The 23,449-nt window shown below is 35.6% G+C and overlaps 1 protein-coding gene across 1 annotated transcript in view; it reads left to right on the forward strand.

Moving 5' to 3' along the window:
* Positions 1-13,952, forward strand: part of BTBD9 (BTB domain containing 9) — a 59,668-nt gene extending 45,716 nt beyond the window's left edge. Inside the window, exons 5-7 of the mRNA XM_006926849.3 lie at positions 4,821-5,040; positions 7,530-7,653; positions 13,923-13,952. Coding sequence (XP_006926911.2) covers positions 4,821-5,040; positions 7,530-7,653; positions 13,923-13,952 — 374 coding nt within the window. The remainder of the gene's footprint in view (positions 1-4,820; positions 5,041-7,529; positions 7,654-13,922) is intronic.
* The last annotated feature ends 9,497 nt before the right edge of the window (positions 13,953-23,449 follow it).

The raw sequence follows: 23,449 nt of genomic DNA on the forward strand, positions 1-23,449 counted from the left end.
ATATCCCAAGGCTTTTTACCAAATTATAATGATTTCCACCCCCACTTAAAAAAATAAAAATAGGACCCAAAAGATGTTTTAACGTACCAGTGATGGTTAGTTTTTCTGGGAAGGTGGCTTAGACTAGTTTTGTGCATATATAATGATGAGCATTTGTTTATAAACCTGGGAAAAGGGAGTTACCTTTTAATGATATTGGTTTTTTTCCTCCTTAGGGTATTTGAGCTACTTGTAGTCAAGCCACTGCCTTAATGTTTTATTTTGCCTTAGCTGTAGAAAGATTTATTTCTGTCTTGAAAGTTAGTGCTTTTTCTGTTCAGGCTGAGTTATACTTTGTTTTGTTTAAATCAGGTTTTAGACTTTGAGAAAGAGAATAGCAATTTCTTGTTTCTTCATGTTTATAGCAAGGTTTATATCATAACTTCCATCCTCAAGATTTCCTTATTGTATAAAAGTCAGTCTGTTCAGATTCATGGACATGGACAATAGACTAATGGTTACCAGAGATTAGAAGAGAGGGAGAGGGGGGATGTAGATGGGGTAAAAGGAGTCAAATATGTGGTGACAGAAAGAAATCTAACTATGGGAGGTAAACACACAATGTAAATATATATATCCCCTACTGTTAAAATGCACAGCTGAAAATTACTGGATTTCGTTAACCAATGTCACCATAAAAATTAATTAATTAATTAAAAAGAATTGAATGCTATTCAAGTGTATGTAAAAAAAAAGTCAGTCTATTCATAGGACTGCCAAGTTAAGTTATTGATTAATAAGTGTGTATATGTAGTAGTGTGTGTATGTTTAAATTTGTGCTGTAAATATATAGTAACATGTACCTATTCCCAAAGTTTTCAGTAACTCAGACCAAGGGAGCTTGACACTGTGATATAATTGTTGCCTTTTTTGCCTAGACTCCTACTACACTGAACTCGAGGGCTGTAATTATGTCTTTTCACTTGTGTTTTTCCAGCACCTACTGCAGTGTCTGAATATAGACTTTTTAAAATAAGTGAGTGACTGAATGAATCCATCTTTTGCTTCTACCTAGAATTTAAAATTTGTCTCATCTATCATATAAAGACAGTAATGACAACAGTTAGACTTTAATACTTTTAAAACTCTGAGTTCCATTGCTCGAGTATCTTCTCAACTATAGTTTGTAGTATCTTCATCTGTAAATTGGGGAGGGGTTCACAAGTAATTTCTACTGAGTATTTCTCTGAGGAGACAGTTCGTGTCTGATATGAACTCTTGTCTCCATTAGACGATGAGCTGCTGGAGGGCTGAATCCAGCAGTGACCGGCACGTAGAAGGCAGTTTGGGAATTTTTTTTTCCCCTTAAAATAAATAGGATGAAAGTCCTTTTCAGCCCTTATGTGTTTTTATTCTTTGATCTTTATAAATAACTTGCCTAAAGTTGCTGAGGAAAATTGATGCCCATGCTGGACCAAAGTGCTAATCTGACTCACAAGGCCAGTGACCTTTGATAGTCTCCAGCCTTATTTTCTATTTCTATTATGTGGTATGTTTGAGTACCAGTACTGTCCAGTGTGGAAAGGAGGCTTGCAGAGAGTGGAGATAACAGGGAAAGTTAAGGTAAAACAAGAGTTGTCAAGAAAGTCATGTGTTGGAAGTGAGGATCCATACATTCTTCAGGGAAGTCAGGTTGAGTAGAAGATGATGTAGGGGACAGAGCTGGGTAAAGCGACTGCAGTGGACAGAGAGTTAAGTGTGAATCCAAATGATCCATGAGGGGTGAACAACCATCTCAGCCTAGATGTAATAGAGAATTCAGTAAAGAATGATTAAGAACATAAAGCAATTAAAGAAAAACACAAGATAATTAACCCAGGTTCACTCAGATTTTGGCATTGTGTAGCTAGGGTCAGGTCCTACTCCATTTCTCGTTAGATTTTTTCCCCCCTTAATAATTGTCTTGGTTCTGCCTAGCTGTAGAACTTCACAGCTTAATTTTTTCCCTTAATGCATCAAAAATGATAAATGTAAATAAAACTGTTGTTATCTACTATCTCATTTAATCTCTACCGCCTTATATTTTTTTGAGAGCTCTTTTCTCTACTGATAGACAAATATAATCAGTAAGAATATTGATGGTTCGAATTATTTTATTATGACTTGAATTTTCTCATGGTCATGTTTTGTCTTAAATTAATCATTTAACTATAGATTTTGCAAAAAATACTCAGAGTTACATTTTTATCCTATGAGGTACTCAGATTATAGTTACCACGAGAGAATTCCACTTGTGTAAATGTTCCCATTTTGAAGTGAAAGATTCTTTCAGGGAATTTATATCAAGCACAGTTAGAAAAGTTCTCAAGTGCTCTTGAAATAAACTTAAAAAGATGACTTAGACTTGCAGTAGAAATTTCCATTTTAGACTTTTAGTTACAGTCACTTGAAACTCTTGAGCCTGGTGTGTTATTCCTAGCTCAATAAACTTTAGAGGTGAAGAAGCTCATGTTTAGAGAAAATTCAATGGCAGCGGCAGTTTCTGAATCTGAGAGTTCAAGTCCCCCCTTTTGTGTCCTGCTTGGCCTCGACTAGTGGTGTCAGAACTGAAGAAGATGGTTCTAGTGGTCAGCAGCAATAGACTTTGAACCCCCATGTCTCATTCCCAGCAATAAGGTATTTATGTTTCTTTTTACCAAATAGTTACACATCATTGATATCTGAAAAGCACAAATTTGAAGCTTTTGTTTGTTTGCTTGCTTTATAAATTGCTTCATCTCTAGATTGACGGCATCAGGAGGACAGGGTCTGTCTGTCTAGTTCACTGAGGTAGTCCCAGTGCCTCACTTGGTACCTGGTACAGAATGAGTCCTTAGTAAATGTTTTTTGACTGATAGAATGCTTTATACTTATACAATATTTTAGCATATATTATTTGTGGTATAATTTTTACAGTAATTTTATGAGTGGGTTGGATAAAGTATTATTTTTAGATGAGAAAACAGATTGAGAGAGACTAAGAAGCCTTACTTGGGTAGTAGGTGGTAGAACCTGAGTCTCAAACTTAGGATTTTTTGCTTTAAGTCCAACTATTATTTTTAAAAAATACATCAGACTGTTTATTTCCTCTGAGTCTTAGTTCATCTTAGAGGGAAGGGGTGAGAAAGAGGGGGAAACTATGTTCTTCCCATCAGAAACTATTCATGAGAAAGGTAGTAGAGTACAGCCACTGGAGACAGACTGCCTGGGTTCTAATTGCAGCTCTGATACTTGCTGGCTGTGTGACCTTGGGCAAGGAAGTCCATTCAACCTTTCTCTGCCTCCCTTCCCCGATCTGCGAAATGGACACAGTAGTAGTAGTATTACACTCAAAGGATTTTTATGAGGAATAAGTTAAAGGAATTAATAAGGTTTGCTAAATAAATGAAAAATAAGAAGAATATGTATGATTACCATGAGCTAATAGAACTTAGGAAGTTATAGCACTTAAGCTTCTTGTGGTAAGAAGTTGAGCATGACTAGATTTTGTTTTATTTTGCTTCTGAGTTGCCTTAGTTTTTTGCAAGTTAACTAACCCACTCTAACTGTATTTCAGTTGCAATTATTGTTGTCTTCCAGAGCCATTCTCTTACCTGTCTTCATTTGAAATTTTTTTTAAAACCTCACATTTTCCAAGAAATTTGCAATTACGAATTACTTACCCCCTTTCCCTAAGAGCCTAATTATAGCTCATACTTTCCCCTATTCAGATCACATAGCCCAGATGTATATTTACTGTGAGAATTCAGTATTTATTTACAGCATGTAAACTTGCTTAGTTCTCTTATTGTTGTGTGCTTTAAAAATATATAATTAATAATAATAATGGCAGTCTTTTTTTTAGAGCTTACTATGTGTTTTACAAACATCTTACTTGATCCTTAAAACAACAACTAAACAAACAAACAAACAAAAACAACTGGGGGATAAATATTGCCCTATTGAGAAATTTAAATTCAAAGAAGGTAACTGCCCCAAAGTGATACAGTTGGTTAAAGGTGAAGCCACTATTTAAACTTTGACTTTGAAGCTCAAGCTCTTAACGTCTATTTTATGCTGCCTCTGGTCTCTCCATGGAGAGTGTTGGTTTTAAAATGTTAATACCTGGAGGTCGGGTTCCAGATCAGTGAAACAAAATTTTCCTGGAGGATTTCAGAGTCCCATAAACAATTGACACTTAGTAAATCTACCTTTTGGGAGGGAAGGGTTTTTACTTATAACCATAATATTGATTTTGGTGACAGACTGTCTGAATTTTCACTTTTAAAAGTAAAGTAAAAATATATCTTCTTTTAAACATATTTTTGTTTTTTAGCTATATTAATTGATTTAGTGCATTCATGTATGACCAATAGCTGTGCTATACTGGAACCTTTCCTTTTCTGTTGTTTTATCAGATGTCTGACCTGTCTGCTTTGCTATTATATGTTGTGCTCAATCCATTTGGCAGGTATAGGTAATCTTATGTGTTATTTTTGTCTAGTAGATATAAAATTAAAGCTACTAATAGAAGGACCTCAGCAGAGCTGATTTGTTTGCTCTAGTACTTTTTTTTTTAGTATAATCAACTTTTTCTTAATAACATTAGTCCTCAAGCACTTTGTGGCAGTGATAGTGTCATTAAATTTAAACTTTGGGTGGTATCTTAATCCTTATAGATATTTCATATCTTCTCTATCCATAGACTTGTCTATGCTATTTTTAGATACATACTAGAATCAACTAGAATTTTATCTTATTCCCCCAAACAGAATAATTTAATAAGTAACTATTAACCTTGCTTTTTTTATTTTTAACTGTAGTACCAGAAGAAAACATTGCAACTATGAAGTATGGAGCCCAGGTTGTAAAAGGGGAGCTGAAATCTGCCTTACTAGATGGTGATACTCAAAATTATGATTTGGATCATGGATTTTCTAGGCATCCAATTGATGATGACTGCCGTTCTGGCATCGAGATTAAGCTAGGTCAGCCATCCATTATCAACCACATACGGATACTCCTGTGGGACCGGGATAGCCGGTGAGTCATTAGCATGAATTAGAGACAAACTGATAATGTGTTTGATTGAGATGGCCTAAGTTTGTGATTATTTACTTTGGTTTTACAGATTTGATGGTTTATTTCTTTGTTGTGACTTGGCTATTTCTCTTGAATTTTAGCTCTGGGAGAAGAGTTAAAAGGTATATTCCTTTTAAAAAATAGCATTTTTTTTTTTTTTTTTTTTTACTTTTTCTCCTTATAAAAGTAATGAATACATGTTTATTTTGGAAAGTGTAGAAAATATAGAAAAGCACAAAGAAATAAAAATTGCTGGTTATCTCACCACCCTGTATTCATTTTTGTATCTATCTAACCATTGCTTTTTCTTATGCATAGTCTCTCTCTCTCTCTCTCCCTTCCTCCCCCCCCCACACACACCCCAAAACAGAAACTTGTAAAATCATGCATAGTTTTATGAAATAAAAATTAGATGTGTAAAAAGATAACTTGACTTTTTAGTTAATACATTGCGAATTATCCTACCCTTTAAAAAATATTCCTCTGTACCGTTACTTTTTGGATATTATAATAACTTTCAAAATGCATTTTATTTTATGGAAGAAGAAAAAGATGTTTTTTAGTGTGTGGATAAATATCATCCTCAACACAAAAGAAATTTTTGAAAAAAATTTGATTGGCTCCAGCCTAGGAATCCACCCAGTTTTACAGTAGCTTTAAGATTCTGCCTGCCTTCCTGATACTTTCACTCACTGTGGTTCTAGGGTTCAGCCATGACCGCTGAAGTACCAGAGCATTAAGGGTGACCAAGAACTGAACTGTCTCTCACATTGCTGCTTTATCATTAACCTAAACCCTCCATACCAGAAAACTGATGTACAAAGTCTCTTAGGGCCCTACTAATGTCTCTTCGAATCTGAGCATGAAAGCCTTAATAGTAGTAGTGATGATATACTGAAAATCTTGCATGTTTATTTCTCTTGTTAGCACTACGGGCCACCACTCTGACCTTTTAGGCCATTTGAGCCAAATATGAGGGAAACTTTATGAAGTGGGAGTCAGCATTTCCTGTGCATAGGTCTTTGAGGTCCCCAGGTTATCTGTTTCTTTTTTTATTAAGAATGTATTGTCTGATACATATCTTGTTGGATATAATATAATAATGTGTTGGCAAAATGGAGCTAATTCACATATTCTAAGAATCTGATTAATAATAATGTAATAATACTTACATAGCACTTTCATTACTTTTATGTGGTATGCACTGTTCTAAAATCTTTACATATATTCACTCATTTAATTAATAATTAGTATAAAAATAATAAAAGAAAAGGTTAGTAAGTTTGAAATTGAAAGTAGTTATCTTCTTTTCCATGATGTTAAATATTTATAGGCCACTTTGTTTTAGTATGTGTGTTACATTCACAGGGGACTTAAGTTTACCACATAGTGGTTCTTTTCTCCCAGAAGTTATCATTTTGAACGAAGGTGAAAAATTCAGAATCTTAAGCCAAAAAGATTTTGATATATGTTGTAAAATTATATCCTGCATCACTGATAACCAAGAGAGAGGTTCAATAAAAGGTTATAACCAGTTCGAGATTGAGTAATAAAATGAATGGGAGTGAGAGGACAGCAGAAAATGAGGGGATGACACAAAATAAGCCGACCTTTTCTGGTCATAACTGTTGGTTGCAGGCTGACATTTATGGTCACCTAAATCTTCTGAGATTGTTTCTGTTGATATTACAGTACAAATAATAACTGCATCTCAAATTTAAATTTGTCTTGTGACAGGGGAATATAGATTTGTTCTGTATGGGACCAGCATGTAATGGTCCAGAGTACCTGACTAGGGGAGGATGATAGGCTGTTTTTCTTATCACTAGATTATTAACTAGAAAATTTTAAGTTGAACCCAAAAGAAACACGTATTATCCCTTCACCATGTCATTTATTTTTCTGCAGGCTGCATGTATGTGTGGGATGGTAGGAGACTGGGAGGGAGTGGGAGAAAAGCTGGCCTCTGTGGGGAACCATTTGAGTTGGCTTTCCTCTTGAGAGTGTAGGGCTGAGCTCCCAGGGCAGGGAAGGCAGAGAGAGAAGGCATACCTACTTCTATTTTCTGTCTTCTTTTTGTCATGGCTTTATTAATCTGCTAATATGGTATGAGTAAGGCATCCTGGCCCTGTGTGAAAAGGAACAAACATCTTGCATGCCTCATATATGCCAAGCACCATGCTAGACCCTGGATATATGGAGGCAAATATGGCGTGGGTTTTGTTCTTAAGCAGCTTGTGATCTAATAAGGCAGACAGACAGACATGCTGACAGAGAATTTCAGTACATTTTGGTGAATGCTACAGTAGAGGGATCATCTGAATTTGATTGTTTTGCAGAAAATGTAATTCTTGCATAGTGTATTTTTTGTACCTTTTAACATTTCATTGAAGTATGACTTTGTATTATTATTATATGTGTTTTTCTGCCTTTTTCCTTTTGATTCATAGGTCTTATTCATATTTCATTGAAGTGTCGATGGATGAACTTGATTGGATCAGAGTGATTGATCATTCACAATATCTATGTCGTTCTTGGCAAAAGTTATATTTTCCAGCCCGTGTCTGCAGGTTAGTTCTCATGGCTAATAAATAATTTTGATATTTTTAAAAGAGATTTGGATTTTGAGAAACGGACTACACTTTTCTGTCTGCAGAATTTTCTGGAATATCAGCTACCAAACACATGCCCAGCTAAAAACTTAGGGAAACTATGAAAAATTAAGCATCTGACATGTATAGGAATAAGAAGGGATGGGGAACACTTAGAAGTGGAAATGCTTTTTTAACTGCATGCTGTGCCTTGAAAGCATTGTTACTGTTAGGGATTGCATTCTTCCCACAGAAGCCATGAGAGATATTTCTGGAGTCTTCCCTAGCAGTCCTTAGGGCCAGGAGGAGATTTTTGGATGCCATTGTGCATGTTCTGAGTATCTGTGTTTTATTTCTAGGTCAGTGGATATCAATAGAATTTGACAGAGCAAGTATTTCCAGTGGGGTTGGGTTTAGGACAAGGGAGGCTGAGCTGGTGGGGCTCAAGGCTCATACCTTCCATTCAATCAGAGCATCTTAGCTTTTACTGTTGTTATGTATTGCAGCCCCATGCTAGTTTGTTCTTAAAAAGTACTGTAAGCTACTCTTCTAATATTTCATATTTTCCTTTAGATATAAGCCATCTTTTAAACTGTGTTTCTGAAATTCTGCAAAACCTAGAATGAACTTGGGAGTTGGGAAAGGTGGTTAAAGGCCCCCCAAATTCTGTTGTGTTTTTTCTGTTGTAATTTTCCCCTTGGAAATTACCTTTAGATATTCTTTACCTTAGAGTCAAGGGATCAAAGGCAGAGAGTGACTGGTTTGTTTAGTTAAGTGTGGCAAGAAGAGAAGGGAAGGCATATGATAGGTATAAACCAGGGAGAGTGTGGAGGTGGCCCCTTACCCAGTCCCCGCCCCACCCTCACCTGTGACTTTGACTGACCTCCCATTGTAGCTGATTTGAAGCAGATGGGGTACCCCACAGCACTACTCTCTTGGTCAGAAGACACCCTTATACTTATTAAACTCATGATCTGTCAGCATCGGGCTAAATTCTTACTTCCTCCACAGGAACTCCACAAAACCTTTCAGCCTCTGGTACCATAAAGAATGTTGCCTACCTTTTTTTTTTAGTATGGTTATGACCAGATACAATATCATTACCCAAGGATCCTTTTGTGTGAAAATGAAGAAAATCAATTTCATTTCCCCAAAGAGAACTAAAGTGTCTCAGGTCTGGTGGTTGCTCTTTTATCAGAAAAGTTTTGAATGGATTAAATTGAGAGGGACAAGAAATTGAGTGAAGATTCTGTATCTCAGTGCTGCGTATGGATACTTTGAGAGTGACAGAGTGAAGGTGATTGAGTCTGCATCAACTCAGGTATTACTGTTGTATTGGATTAAAAATTAAGCAGTGTAACAACCAAAGCATCTGATATGGACTGAAGGGCTGTGTGTTTGTATTTCATTTGGAACAATAGGAACATGACTCCCAAAACAAATCATCGTGAATATAATACCAGCCATAATGCAGTCTTTACCCACTTTAAAATTCCCATTTTGTGGAGGGAGACATATGCCTGCAATTATGGTCTCTGGCTTTTAGAAAATATACTTACCCTTATTTATTAATGAGCATTGTATATACTCCCTTTTCTTTATTTTGTCTTTCCTGTGTGGCCTTGGCTTTGTTGGTGTAGCTTTTATGTATTGTAAAGGCTGGCTGTATTCATGATGCTAGTTTTTGTCTTGGTAGAGCCAGCTCCTAGCTCTGGTCAAGAAAAATTGAGAGAGGATGGTATTAGAGATAGTGATAACAAGAAAAGGAAAGGGTCTTGATACTCTTATTAGCAAAAAAAAAATTTTTTAACTTATAACCACTTTAACATGTTATATTAATTACTACATTCCTTCATAAATTCTGCCTTTTGTAATAAATAGGTTGGAGTTTTGGTAGTATTTTAAAATGAACCTAAGAATAAGTCCTTGTTGATTATCCAAAGATGTCTTATTCTTGGTTTTTCTTATCTTTACAATCATTTATTGACTGCCTAAACAATGTTCTCAATACACCTCTTCCAGGAACTTCACAGGGCACAAAAAAATTCTTTATTTTCTTAACACATAAGCGTCCAGTTTGCACTGTGTTAGTTAATGTGTACATTTGTATGTCACCTTTGTTCTTCAGTGTCCTTCGCGTGTTTGTCTTGCTTCTGATATTAAAATTACAAGCCCTTGGAAGAAAGGAGTATAGATTCTCATCTTTTAATATTCTTGTACAGTACTCAGGCTATTATCTCATATGGGTATATACTCCATAAATATTACCAGAGGTGTCTTAGGGTGGGGTTCATGGCACTGATTAAGTAATGGAGATTGAGTCAACATTGATATGTATATATATTCATTGTTACTTTTTATCCATGTATTGGTTAAAATGTATATCAGTACTAGAAAACTCTCTGGAATGGTAAATGGTTTTGAATTGTTTGCAAAGGTTACTTTCCGTTTTTTTTTGTTTTTTTTTTTTCCTTCAGGACACTGAATTTTGAGATTAATCCTGAAGGATGTGTCATGTATTGATGAAAGATTACATCAAATATATTGACAAAAGAAGAGATTCTTTGTGATTTGGGGTGTGAGGTTACCCAGCCCTCCCTCTGAGTCTAGGCTGGACTACATGTAAAGCATCACTGTGTAGTAGGAAAACCATGGGCTTTTGAGTTAGATAGAGCGCTTCTCAAATCTTGGTTTCATCTAATACTGGCATCGTGATCTTAACAAATTGGTACCTCTCCAAGCCCTTGTTTTTATACCAGTTAAAAACAGGAATAACAACACCCTTCATGCAGTCTGCTGTAGAGGTTTAGATGGCATAGCACATATACAAGTACTGAGCACTTTGCCTGGCCCAAAGTAGGCTCAGTAAATAGCTGTTTTTATTTTTGTTATTTTTATTATTAAAATTTTTTTAATTATTATTTTTTTAACTTCTGAGACTCTCAACTGGTGTTTGACTTTTAGAGAAAAAGAGTCATCTCTGCCATCCTCTTTGGCCATGATGGCTCTAATGAGGAAATTGTTCCTTACCTCGGGAGCCTAGTCTTTTCAGCACATTTCCGTATCGTCAATCCATATATAGCAATTCAAAACATACATTAAACAGATCTCTTTATTTTAATAAGCTGCCTATTTGTGTGTCTGTATGTTTTGTGTATTTCCATCCGTTTTCAGATATTTTAGTTTTGGAAAGCATTTATTGTGATAAAACATATATAAGATAAAATTTTCCATTCATACATCTTGTGGAATGTAATTCAGTCAGCATTTCACCTCACCAAAGGTAGTAGATGTTATCTAGTGGCAATAAGGATAACGTAAAACTTCAAAGCCGGAGTGATCGTTCTAACCATAACAGTGAATCGAGGGAAATGATCTGCTCTGTCTTTCTGGGTCTTTTTAAGGAGTGTGTTGTGGATTAAGTGGGGACTGCTCTATGTAGCCAAAAGCTTAAACTAATATCCTTTCCCCAACCCCACAACTGGGGATGAAGAAAAAAAGCAACTTGTCAATTTTGGCACAGTCTTTCATATGCACTCAGAACCATGTTGTCTTATCAGCTTTCTCTTTCTCAGGAAAAGGCAATTTCTGCTTTACCCATAAATTCTCTAACCTTCAAATTGTTTTCTTGGCTATCTAGTAAGCTCTCATCAAGTCCTTCCATAGCTTCCTTAGATGGTAGAGACTAGGACTGAACAAAGAACACTGATAAAAAATGGCAAATATTGAGTGCCCTGGGGGTTTTAAAATTTTTTTTCTGGCTGTTTCTCAACATGGTGCTGGTAATTTGACAGTCATATAATGTTGCTGAAACATGAGAAGACTTGAAAACATGATTTGAAGGGTAGAGGTAGATTTCAGAGCCTGTAATGTGGCTGGTAGCTGGAATTGCAAAAGTGATCTTGGTGCAAAATCTGGGAGTTGAGGGAGAGGAATAGCAGACCTAAAAGCAAAGTCCTTGAGGATATACCTATTGAGACAGAGAAGAAAAGCATATAGATGGTAGACATGTTTACTCCAGGGGCTGTTAGGGAGATTAGAGGAGAATCAGGAGGGTTCAATTTACAGAAGACAAGGCCCGAAAGGATGTTGAGAAGAGTGCAGTTTGACAATTTAGAACATAGCGTAGGAGGGATAAACTCAGTTAACACAATGTTGGGCTTATTTTTTTTTCTTTTGTTTTTAATTATCAAAATAGAAATGTCTTTTTATGATGTTTTTATTATAAAATTGTAGTATAGTACATATTTTAAATATTGATAATGCTTGCTCTCTGGTGAGGTTGTACCCAGTTTCTACCAGTTGCACGTAAAAATACTCCTTCTCCAAACCCTCACCAATACAGGCATTATCAACATTTTGCCAGTGTAATTTATGATTTGTAAAAAACGTCTTATTTTAATTTGGATTTCTTTTATCATCAGAGAGATACTGTATCTTTTAATACTCGCCATTTGTTACTTGTCATTTATGAAAACCTGTTTTTGACTTCTGCATATTTTTCTCCTGGGTTGATTATCTTTTTTCTTTTTGGCTTGTGAGAACTTTATATTGGTATATTGGTATGTATATATTGATCATATATATGTCATATTTGTGTACATATGTACATATAGTAGATATATATATGTATATGTGTGTGACATTACTCTTTTGCCTGTCATGTATTGAACAATTTGTCACTAGTTTTTCATGTTTTGTTGGTACTTTTTGCCATATAGAATTTTACTTTTTAAAAAATGTAGTCAAATCTGTCAGTCTTTTTTTTTTCTGTCAGTCTTTTTTTATTATTTCTGGCAGTCTAGTATGTTTAGAAAAGTGTTCCTCACCTTTAAAGAATTAATGTTATATTTTAACAATTTTTTCTACTAGTTATTATTTTTATATCTAAATATTTAATCCATCTAGAATACTTTTTGTTTATATTTTCAGGTAAGGATAGTCAGTTGACTAAGACCTATTATTTAATAATTATTCCTTACCCTACTAATGTGAATGGCCATATTTATCATGTACTGAATTCTAGCATGTACCGTACTCTGTTCCACTGATTTCTTTGACTATTGCCCAAAGTGTTTTAATTATCGTAGTTACCTTTCCTTCTCTTTCTTCTTTTTATAGAATAAGAAATTATCATGTGGCAAATGTGTCATGGAAAAAAGAAAGGGTGTTATAGAGCATCTGCCCACCTGTCTTCTGGTCTCAGTGGTCACATTAGAGGCTATAAATGATGATAAACATTTCACTAGAATAGTTCTACTTTCACTTACAAGAAAAAATTTAGGCATTCTTCACCAGCTAAGGAAGTAGATTTTTTCCTCACTTACTCATCTGTTTCTTCATTCATCACTCCTCATTCCACCGATAAGCTTCTAGTTTGTGCTATGCGTTATTCTTGATGCTGAGGCCATGACACTGAAGAAGACTGCCAAGATTTGTGCTCTCATAAAATATGGGAGAACAAATATACACAAATAGTAAGAGCACATCAGGTAATTATAGATGTTGTGAAGATGGTACTGTGATGGAGACCAGAGTCAATAGGTTTTAAATAGGTGCTCAGGGAAGCCCCGAGAAGGGAGGTGGTTGTTTTAAGCTGGGATGAAGGGAAATATTCTCTGGCCATTGTTTTAGATATTTATGCTTTCTTTGGTGTATATTTAATGTTGTTCAGGAGTATCTGCTCTACTATAGGAGACCTTATTAGATGAATACTAAAACTGTACTGTTCTTTTGGTATAGGGCACTTTCATTTCTTTTATTGCTACCATACATTCCAGGTTTCCCCTCATTCTTGCCATCATTAGATGCAACTTAATTTTTTAACTCATCTTCATTAGATTATAGTACCTGCACAATAGTATGAATCTATAAGACATAAAATAAGTGAGAAAATAAAATTGCTATTTATGGCAGCATTCTTTTTCTACCGTATTAACATTGTAAAAAAGCATGTGTGTCTTCTTTCTTTTCTTTTTTGTTCCTCCCTTGTTCCCATAATTGGGCATTGATATATTTATTTACTTTTAAAGGTAGGCACTTTCACATTACTCAGAGGTTCACCAGGATGCTTTAGAATCATAGCTAGAATTATTAGCTATAATCATAGCTAGAATTATTAGCTATAGCTAGAATTGAGCCTTTATATTATTGACATCTTCAGGATTCAAGAAATGCCTTTATCAGATGTAAATAAAAAAGGAATAGTTTAAATTTTAATTTTATAAAGTAATCATTTTAGTTTATACTTAGTTCGAATTGTACCTCTATCTACAGCTTTGATTTCATACTTGAACTAGTAGAGCAATCCTGCAGAGAAACATTTTTTCTATGAATGCAAAGCAAAATGTAACCACATGGTGTCACTATATCATTACAGTTTTACTTGGAGTCAAAGAGGTTGAAATTGCTTTTTTTATAAAATTGTATTTAAATATAAATTGTTCTGAAGTCTGATTTGTGAAATAGCATGTGAAACTATTTGTACTATTTAAGCCTTTCTACTCATGTGGGCATTAATTATGCCCGAAGTCCATAGAAGTACATTCAGGTGCTAGCCAGCTCTTGAATTGTCATCTGCAAAGTCCAGCAGATATGTGGGTTTCTGTAGTACAGTTATTCAGTTTTATACTAAGTTTTTTAAAATCTTCCTTTGGAATTTTTAAATAAATTCGAAGAGTAACTGAAAGGAGATAGATCTATTAAATATTTATAAGGAATTAGAAAACAAAAAAAAAGGAGGAATGAGGAAAAGAGAAGGTTATAGGACCTCAATGAAGAGACAGGAAGAGAACAGTAACATTTGTTTAGCATCTCCTGTGGGTCAGACACATATTGTTACCTTATATGATTCTCACAATTGCTCTATGAGAGAAATACTACTAACTACCTTATTTTTTACAAATGAGGAAATTAGGCCTTAAAGAAGCTAAATTTGCAGGTCTGTCTTAATACATAGTGAGCCTCACAGTCTTACATTGCTTCTGCAGGAAATGAAGTAAAGAAATAGCTCTGCTTTAGAGTAGGAGACATGGAGCCCTGAAGAATCTTTCATTGCCTCTTTGGCTAGAGCAGTTTCCAGGAATGCTGAGAGGGCCTGGTGTGGCCAAACTCTGGTCACAGCACCCAGACGACAAGGATACTAATGCTGAGGATGATGATGAACAATTGGGGAAGTTTTTCTCTTCCAAAGGAAGTGTAGCAATCCTTTATCTAGGTCTGTTTTGTCAGTTTGTCAATAAAGCTTTGAATTTTTCTGTCCCTTAGTTCTCCCTAAGATCATTTTAGATTTTATCATTACAGTGAACCTGATGTTCTTAACTCCTGATTTGTTTTGCTTCAGCTGTGTTTTGAAACAAATTTCATATATTACGGTATTTCTCTTTACAAGAGCTCTTCAGATCTTGAATTCCTTTTTTTTTAAGTTAAGGTATTTTTATTGTTTTCACCTAGAATCTTCCTATTAGACTGAAAAAAATCACTGTATTTTAATATTCAGTAAGACTTTTGAGACATGGCTGTTTGTGCTTAAGTTACTCATCAAATCCAGGATTTTTTTTTTTCTCATTTTATTTTGTTTAAAGGATAATCACATGTTGAGATTCTTTTGTGTGTAGTGGAAGAATTAGAATGAGAAAATAGAACAGAGTTGCCCTTTTGCTTTATATTTTATTTTATAATTTTAGAATATAAATTATTGTCTTTTAATAAGCCCATTGCATGAGATGATGTTAATAACACTAATGATCTGTTACTATTATCACAAATAGCCATTGTCTGTTTTTCATTCCAGAAGGGCAGGAGCTATATTTGGTGATGCTAACAGTTGCTTCCCAAGCAGTTAGGTCCAGGATTAAGTTCAGATAGCACCTGCCTAGTTCATCATTAGACATCCTTTTTCTCCTGCTTTTCTTTTCCTCACTATAATTCAATTACATATAAGATTTATTCATTTATACATTCATTTAACAAACATTTATTCAATACTTGCTAAATTATAGGCACTTAATTTAGGTGCCAGGCATGAAAGAATGGACAAGACACAGTTGCTGCCCTCAAGAATTTCATGACATAATAAGAGTGACAACCTTCTAAAGATTGATAAAATAAAACATGGGATGAATGATGTTAAACCTTTCCTATTCTTCCCAGTGAAAGCCTCAGAAAAGTCTACATCAGTCTTGAACCAGGAAGCCAGGTACTATTGGGCATGGGACTGTGGGTCTATCAATTAAAAGCAGGGAAGTAATGCAATACAAAGCCATCTGGGACTCTAGCTCATTAATATGAAGCAGGAGCTTCCTGCCTAGGGAACAGAAACAAAGGTGAGCTAGAGAACTGGGAACAGGAATCTGGGAATTAATAGAAATTGTAGGAAAAACTTTCCAGGACCTTCAACATGGCTTCTGGAGTGAATAAGAACGTGATATTAATGGAATTAAGTTTCATTGACTTTGCTTTTGGGAAGATGAGAAAGAGAGAAGGACAGCTAGATCTTGGGATCAAAAAAAAATAAAAACTTGGACATAGACTTATTTGTGAATTAGTCATTTCTCAATTGTTTACTTAGGAAATGGTAATATGAAGAAGAAATTGGTTAAGTAGTTAAGATTCTCTCAGTGGAGAGTTTAGACCTAGGTGTATTTAAATTGTATCCCACACTGCCTAACAGTTATTGGTCTGACCTTTCATAGATAGCATTGATAACTCGAATCACCCAATTCAGCCATGAATTACGTAATATATCTTGTGTGTCTCTCAAATTATTTTCTAGTTCCTGCACCTCCTGTATAGTTTTTTGATAGTAGTTGTTCATCAGATAGCTTGTTGAATTTCTTTAGCCCTCTATCATCTCTGAATGCAGGTGCTTGGATAATAATCAATTTTAGCAGAAAAATCCTTTTAACAGTTATTTTCATCCCTAGTGTTAGAAGGAGATACCAGGAGAAAAGAAGATTTTACAATATTTCTTTCCACAGAAAATACACTTAAAGAGAATCGTATGTACAAGTCCTGTGGTTAATAAAATCAGAGCTTTCTCAGTGATCATATAAACAGTACAAGTTCCCTAAATCAGGACTTCCTTCTGTGAATACAAGGTTAGCTCAGGGGAGAATGGACCAGAAGTGAAACCAGATTGCTTGTCGGCTGCCAGAAATCCTGGGCAGAGTGCCAGACTTGGTTCACCTTCTAAAAATTCATCTCTCGGTATGAAAATAGAGGGCTCAATCCCTGCAAGGAATGGTGGTAGCATATACACTTGGACTTCCCTTGACCCAAAGTGCTTTATTGATGTGAGGAAAGGTGGGAGAACTGATTACTGTGGACTGGTAGCTTTGACCTCATTCAAGAGCTATAATATTTTCTTTAACAGCTTTACTTCATTATGTTTCAAATTATAATTTCATAAGTTAATAATTGTTCTTCCAAATAATGTGGGTCTTATATACACATGAATATGTTCTGCCTGATAGGAAGCTGTGGGTTTAATTTCTAATAGTCATAGAAATTCTGTGCACATTATGAAGCTATTAGGATGTAACAGCTGTTTTAGTTCATTTCACCCTGCAAAAGAAATATGATTCGGACTAAAATGATCAGTAATTATGTATTTTGAAAGCTAAACCTCCAGTTATAGAAAGATCTAATTTACACATTAGATACTGATAAAACTACAGTATGCTATGAGTTTCAAAGTTAGCGTTATCTCCTGCTTAAGACTATGAAAGGGAATCTGTGCCAAAAGACATTTTTTCTTCTTTGAAATTCTCTTTTGCATTGCCTATTGTAATTTTGAAGTTGCAAATCAACAGTAATGAAGAACTGCTTGATATTTTTCTAAAGAAAAAAATTAGAAGGAGTGTTAGAGGAAGTAGGATTTAGAAGGATTTTATTTTATTTCTGTTGATCAGTGTCTACCATCTGCCTTCCGTTTAATGTTGTAAAAGCATGCATGCGTTTCCCAGTTTGAACAGATGATGTACATGGTTTGTTGAGATATATGTGTATTCTGGATGTGTGTGTGTGTGTATATACCTACAGTGCTTAAAATCACACTTGAAGTGTAAAACAGATAATGAGTCTCCATTTTTGGCTAATTTGCATATTCAGCTCTGTTACACAAAAGACTACAATAACACTGATTTTCTTTTCTAGTTTAGAATCGGCACTAACCATCTGTCAACAAATATTTTGATTAAACACTTTTCTTTATTGGAGAACTTTGGGCACATTCTTTGTATAAACATATTGTTTTCTTTGATTTCAAGGGACATATTTTCAGTATGATTCATGGATGCATCACACCGGTAAGCTGTCATGCACAAAAATATATTTTTCTCTGTAAACTTCCTTTTTACCATTGATTTCTCTAGGGCAAAAATATGGCTCAGAACAGAATATTCCAACTCAAGATATTTGCCTGAATAAAGGTGGTAAATAAGTTTAGAAGCCTCTTTTAAGCCGAAAAATTTAAAGTATAGATTCTTAAATTGGACTTTTCCAAGAAATTTTTAAAGAAGAGTTAACAGTTCCTCTAATACACTTAAAATGTAATTTGGGTGCAGAAATTTTGTTAATATTTTGACATATTCATATAATTTTTTCTTCTGTGTATAACCAACATAAACATGTTATTTACACAAATAATATATAGCACACACTATATTGAAACCTTGCACTTATATTTTATATTCTGTGGCTTTTGTTCCATGTCAGTACATATATATCTGCTTTATCCTTTTGAACAATAGCACAGTATTCTAATGTACTGTTGTTTACCTAACTGGTTTCCTATTGAGGGACTTTTAGGATGTTTCCAGTTTTGCTGTTAAAAAACAGTGTAGTCTTTGTACACTTTTCTGATTATTTTTTCACATAAGCACAGTCAAAGGATATGATCATCTTATGTGAAACATTGATAAATGCCATGCAAATGCGTTGTGCTGGTTTATGTCCACCAGCAGTATATGATAATACCTATTTCTCCACATCCTTATCAACAATGAGAATTATCATTTTTAATCTTTTGTCAAACTGACAAATAAGCCATGATCGCTCATTTGTTTTATTGTGCAAATTTTTTATTATTTGTAAAGGTTACTATGTATCTGCTCATTTATAAGCATCCATATTTTTATATAAAAGGTAAAATGTGAGTTGGCTTTGGATGGATTGAATATTGACTGGATAATTTTAGAAGGCTTTTCCCATGAGGTCATCTAGGAAAGTGGTTCTCAATTGGAGTTGATTTTGGCCTCCCTCTCCCCTAGACAGTGCCTGGAGACATTTTTAGCAGTCACAATTGAGAGGCAGGGTGCTACTGGCATCTAGTGAGTAGAAGTCAAGGATGCTGCTAGACATCCTACAATATACAGAACAACCTTTTATGACAAAGAATTATCTAGACCAAATGTCAGTAGTGTCATGGTTGATAAACCCTGATTTAGAAGCAGGTTGCAGTAATTTTATATGTGAAGGAGGCTTGAATTAGGATGTCTTAGCTTAAAATGGGATGGAGGCTTGAATTAGGATGTCTTAGCTTAAAATGGGAAAAAAGAATAGCTGAGAAAGAAGTTTCAAAGGAAAAACCAGTCAATCTTGGTGACTGATGATGGAGGGGAAAAATTGAGTCAAAGAGCTTCAAAGTTTGGAACCTAGGTGGCTGGGAAGTAAGATAACATTGGTGGATAGAAGTTGTGAGGAAGCTAGTTTGACCTAGTTGTAGAATTATTACTTAAGAAATATAAAGTGATATGCTTTGCTATTTCATCTGTTTTGCTTTTATATAGTGAGATTTTAATTTTACACTCGGTGTCAGGATTGTATTGATTTTGGATTACAAAATCTCTATTACCAAACCTTTGGTCTCAAACAGTTTCCTCTTTCTGAAATGTTCTTCTTTCATCTCTACTACTTGACTCATGACTATTTATTTAGTAAAGTGAAATGCTGTTTATTCCAGGAAATCTTCTTTGATCTCCCCAAATGAAATTAAGTATTTTTTCTTCATTTAGTCAATAAATACTTAGCAGTTGCCCGCCACATGACAGGCACTGTGCTAGGTACTAGAGCTATAGTGGAGAGCTTTAAACACACATCCCCTGCCCTTGTGGTGTGTACAGCTTAGTAGGAGAGTCAGGTGTTGCACAAAGTAATTATATATAAAGGAAGAATTATAAGCTATGATATAAATGCAAAGAAATAAAAACACAAGTGAACATTAGTGGTAAAACAGAAGAGTATAATTTCAACTGGGTAAGTCAGGAGAGTTTTTTTAGGGAAGTGATATTTGAGTAGAAACCTAAGTGATGATTAGGAGTTAAGAAGGTAAGGACAGAAGGGGAAAGCATTTAGAGCAGAGACTGATAGGAAAACCTTGAGGGAGCAAAGAACTTGGCACATTTAAGGAAATGAAAATAAATTAGCATGATTGGAGTGTAGTGAGGAGATAGAAGGGGAGAGGTAGGTAATGACCAGGTTGTTCAAGACTGGCAGGGCCACATTAAAGAGCTTGCAGTTTATCGAAAGTGCCATCCCTGGAAAGGGTGTATGCAAGGATGTGACATGATCTGACTGAAGTTTTTTAAAGACCTGCCTCCTTCGTAGGGAATAGATTGAGGAGGATGGGAGTGGATACAGGGAGACCAGTTGGGAGGCCTTTGCTATATAGTTCAGGAGAGCTATGGTAGTTGCTTGTATAAGAATGGTGGCAGGGGAATTAGAGAAAAATAGATAGGTTTGAGATGTATTGTTCTGCTTGTTGAGACTTTTAAGTAGTGTCATTACAAAAATAGGCTCGTAGCAGAAAAAGGCAGTCTGGGTTGGATTACAGGACGATATTTGAAGCCAAGGGAGGTGATAAGGTTCAAAAGAGATAGAATGTAGTAGAGTGTAGAAGAAGAATAGAGGGCTCAGAACTGAGTCTGAGGTGCTACAGAATTTGATCAGGTAGAAGAGAAGAAGCCAACAAAGGAAATGGAGAAGAAGCAGCCAGCAAGAGAAGGACAATCAGGAAAGTGTGATTTCAATGAGGGATAGGTCAGTGATGCCAGATGTTGCTGTGAGATCAAGTAGATGAGGAATGAGAAGTATCCATTGGCCTTGTTTGCATTGACAACATAGAGTACATAGTTCACCTTAGCAGTAGCGGTTTTACTGACATTTTAGGGGTAGAACCCAGATTAGCGTTGATTAAGTAATTAAATGTGTGATTTATAATAAAATTAAAAATGCATATACTATTGAGGCAGCAATCCCTTTTTTTTTACTTTCGATAAAATTCATTCAAAGGAAATAACATATTTAAGGATACTTATTGCAGCACTGTTTGTAGAATCAAAAAATTGTAAACTACCAAAATGCTCATCAATAAGAGAATTCATTAAAATTAAAAAGAATGAATTGGGAAGGGCGGGAAAAAATTATGTAGATGATAGAGGCATTGTTCATTCCTGTTGCAACCAAATCAAAGTTGTGACAGAAACACGAAACAAACAGCTAGATGAACAGAAGCACTCAACTAGGAGAGAAATAATCAATCAATTAATTAATTAATCAATCTGAAATGGTAGAAGGTAGGAGGGGGCAAAGACATGAGACTGCCTGGTCCCAAGTGGGACAGAGGCTACGACAGCTGCAGACATCTCTTAAAGGGGCCATGTCTGAAACTGGACTTTCACGGTGATGGACTTGCTCACCAGCGCCAGGTCGGCTGAACAAGGGTCACCAGGGACTTACTTACAGGGGATACTGAGCTGTTGGAGTGAGGGCTGGAGGTGAGGCTCTGTCCTGGGCAAAAGTGCCAGCGGTATCCATTGCTCCTCTGTTGAGCCCTCCCCTCCACAGTGTGCAGATACAGAGCTGCCATAGCTGAGACGTCATCAAACTGGATAACAGAGGTCGCTCCGCCCAGAGCATTCCTTAAAACTCCGACTCCCCCACTTGTGGCCCTACCCAAGCCACATCCAGTTGTCTTCTCAGCCAGTCTAGTGCTTCTTGCTGAGTAGAACCAGGACTCACACTGGTGGCAGCTGGCCTCAGTTTCTGGTGTGGTTTCTTGAGGCGACTAGAAGCACAGCATCTGTGGATTGCTTGCTGAATCTTAACAGGTGGCCCCAGAGGGACACAGACTTGGGCTAAACTTGGCCTACAGCTGAACCCCTCTCAGGGCTGTGCCACTGGACACCTGTTACACAAAGCCACACTAATAAGCCTGGGAGACTTAGGAGCTTTGCTTAGTACATAGAAGCAGACACAGAAAGGCAGCCAAAATGGGAAGACAGAAAGAGAAACCATATGAGAGAACAGAATAGAGATCCAGGAAAAATGGAGTCAAGCAATCAAACAGCTACAGAGTTCAAAACTGGTTATAAAGATGCTCAATGAACTTAGGGGAAGTGTAGATGAATTCACTGAGGACTTTAACAAAGAGATAAACATAAAAATGGAAATGGAAATTATAAAAGAGAACCAGTCAGAAATGAAGAATGCATTATCTGAGATGAAGCGTATATTAGAGGGAATCAACAAAGTGGGTAAAGAAGAGAATTGAACCACCGATACAGAGATTGGAGAAGCCAAGGACACTTAATCAGAACAGCAAGAAAAAAAGAAGCCAAGACTATAATAATTAAGGAGCCTATGGAACACAATTAAATGTAAAATTATCCATGTCATAGGATTACATGAGGAAAATAAGAAGTTGAAGAGCTATTTGAAGAAATAATGATAGAAAACTTTCGTAACCTGGTGAAGGAAATAGAGAACCCCAGCAAGCTCAGAGAATCTCAAAAAAGATGAACCCAAAAAGGCCCACACCAAGACACATCATAATTAAAATGCCAAAGGTTAAGTACAAAGAGAGAATCTTAAAAGCAGCAAGAGTAAAGCAGTTAGTTACCTACAAGGGAGCACCCATAAGATTGGTAGCTGATTTCTCAAAAGAAACTATGCTGGACAGGAGGGTTTGGCATAAAATATTCAACATGATGAAAACCCAAGATCTACAACCAAGAATACGTTATCCAGCAAAGCTATCATTTAGAATCAAAGGACAGATAAAGAGCTTCCCAGACAAAAATAAGCTAAAGGAATTTGTCAACACCTAGCCAGTATTACAGGAAATGTTGAAGGGACTTCTTTAAGAAGAAAAAGCATGTATCAAAAACATGAAAAAAGAATGGTAATAACTACATATCTATCAACAAGTACCTCAAATGGAAAATAATGAAGTACTTCAACCAAACGATAGAGTGGCTGAATGGGTAAGAAGACAAGACCTCTACAAAGGCTGCCTACAGGAGACTTACTGCAGATTAAAAGACACATACAGACTAAAAGGAAGGGGATGGAAAAAGATATTGCCTTGATGGACCTAGAGGGTTTTGTGCTCAATGAAATAAGCCAGATAAAGACAAATATTGCATGATTTCACATATATATGGAATCTAAAGAACAAAATAAATAACAACAACAACAACAAAAGCGGAAATAAACTCATGGATACAGAATATTTTGAGGGCTACTAGATGGGAGGAGGGTTGGAGGGATGGTGAAGAAGTGCAGAAGGATTAAGAAGTACAAATGGAGAGTTATAAAATAGACATGGGTATATAAAATGTAGCGTAAGGAAAATAGTGAAGATTTAGTGGGGTGATCAATTTGTGAGTTATATAGATCTCTAATCACTATACTGTACAACTGAAACAAATATATTGTATGCCAACTATAATGGAAAAAACTCATTGAATTATACAATGTAAATAGGAGCAACTAATTGT

The sequence above is a fragment of the Pteropus alecto genome, unplaced genomic scaffold (genome assembly GCF_000325575.1).
Source record: "Pteropus alecto unplaced genomic scaffold, ASM32557v1 scaffold7, whole genome shotgun sequence".
Classification (NCBI taxonomy): domain Eukaryota; kingdom Metazoa; phylum Chordata; class Mammalia; order Chiroptera; family Pteropodidae; genus Pteropus; species Pteropus alecto.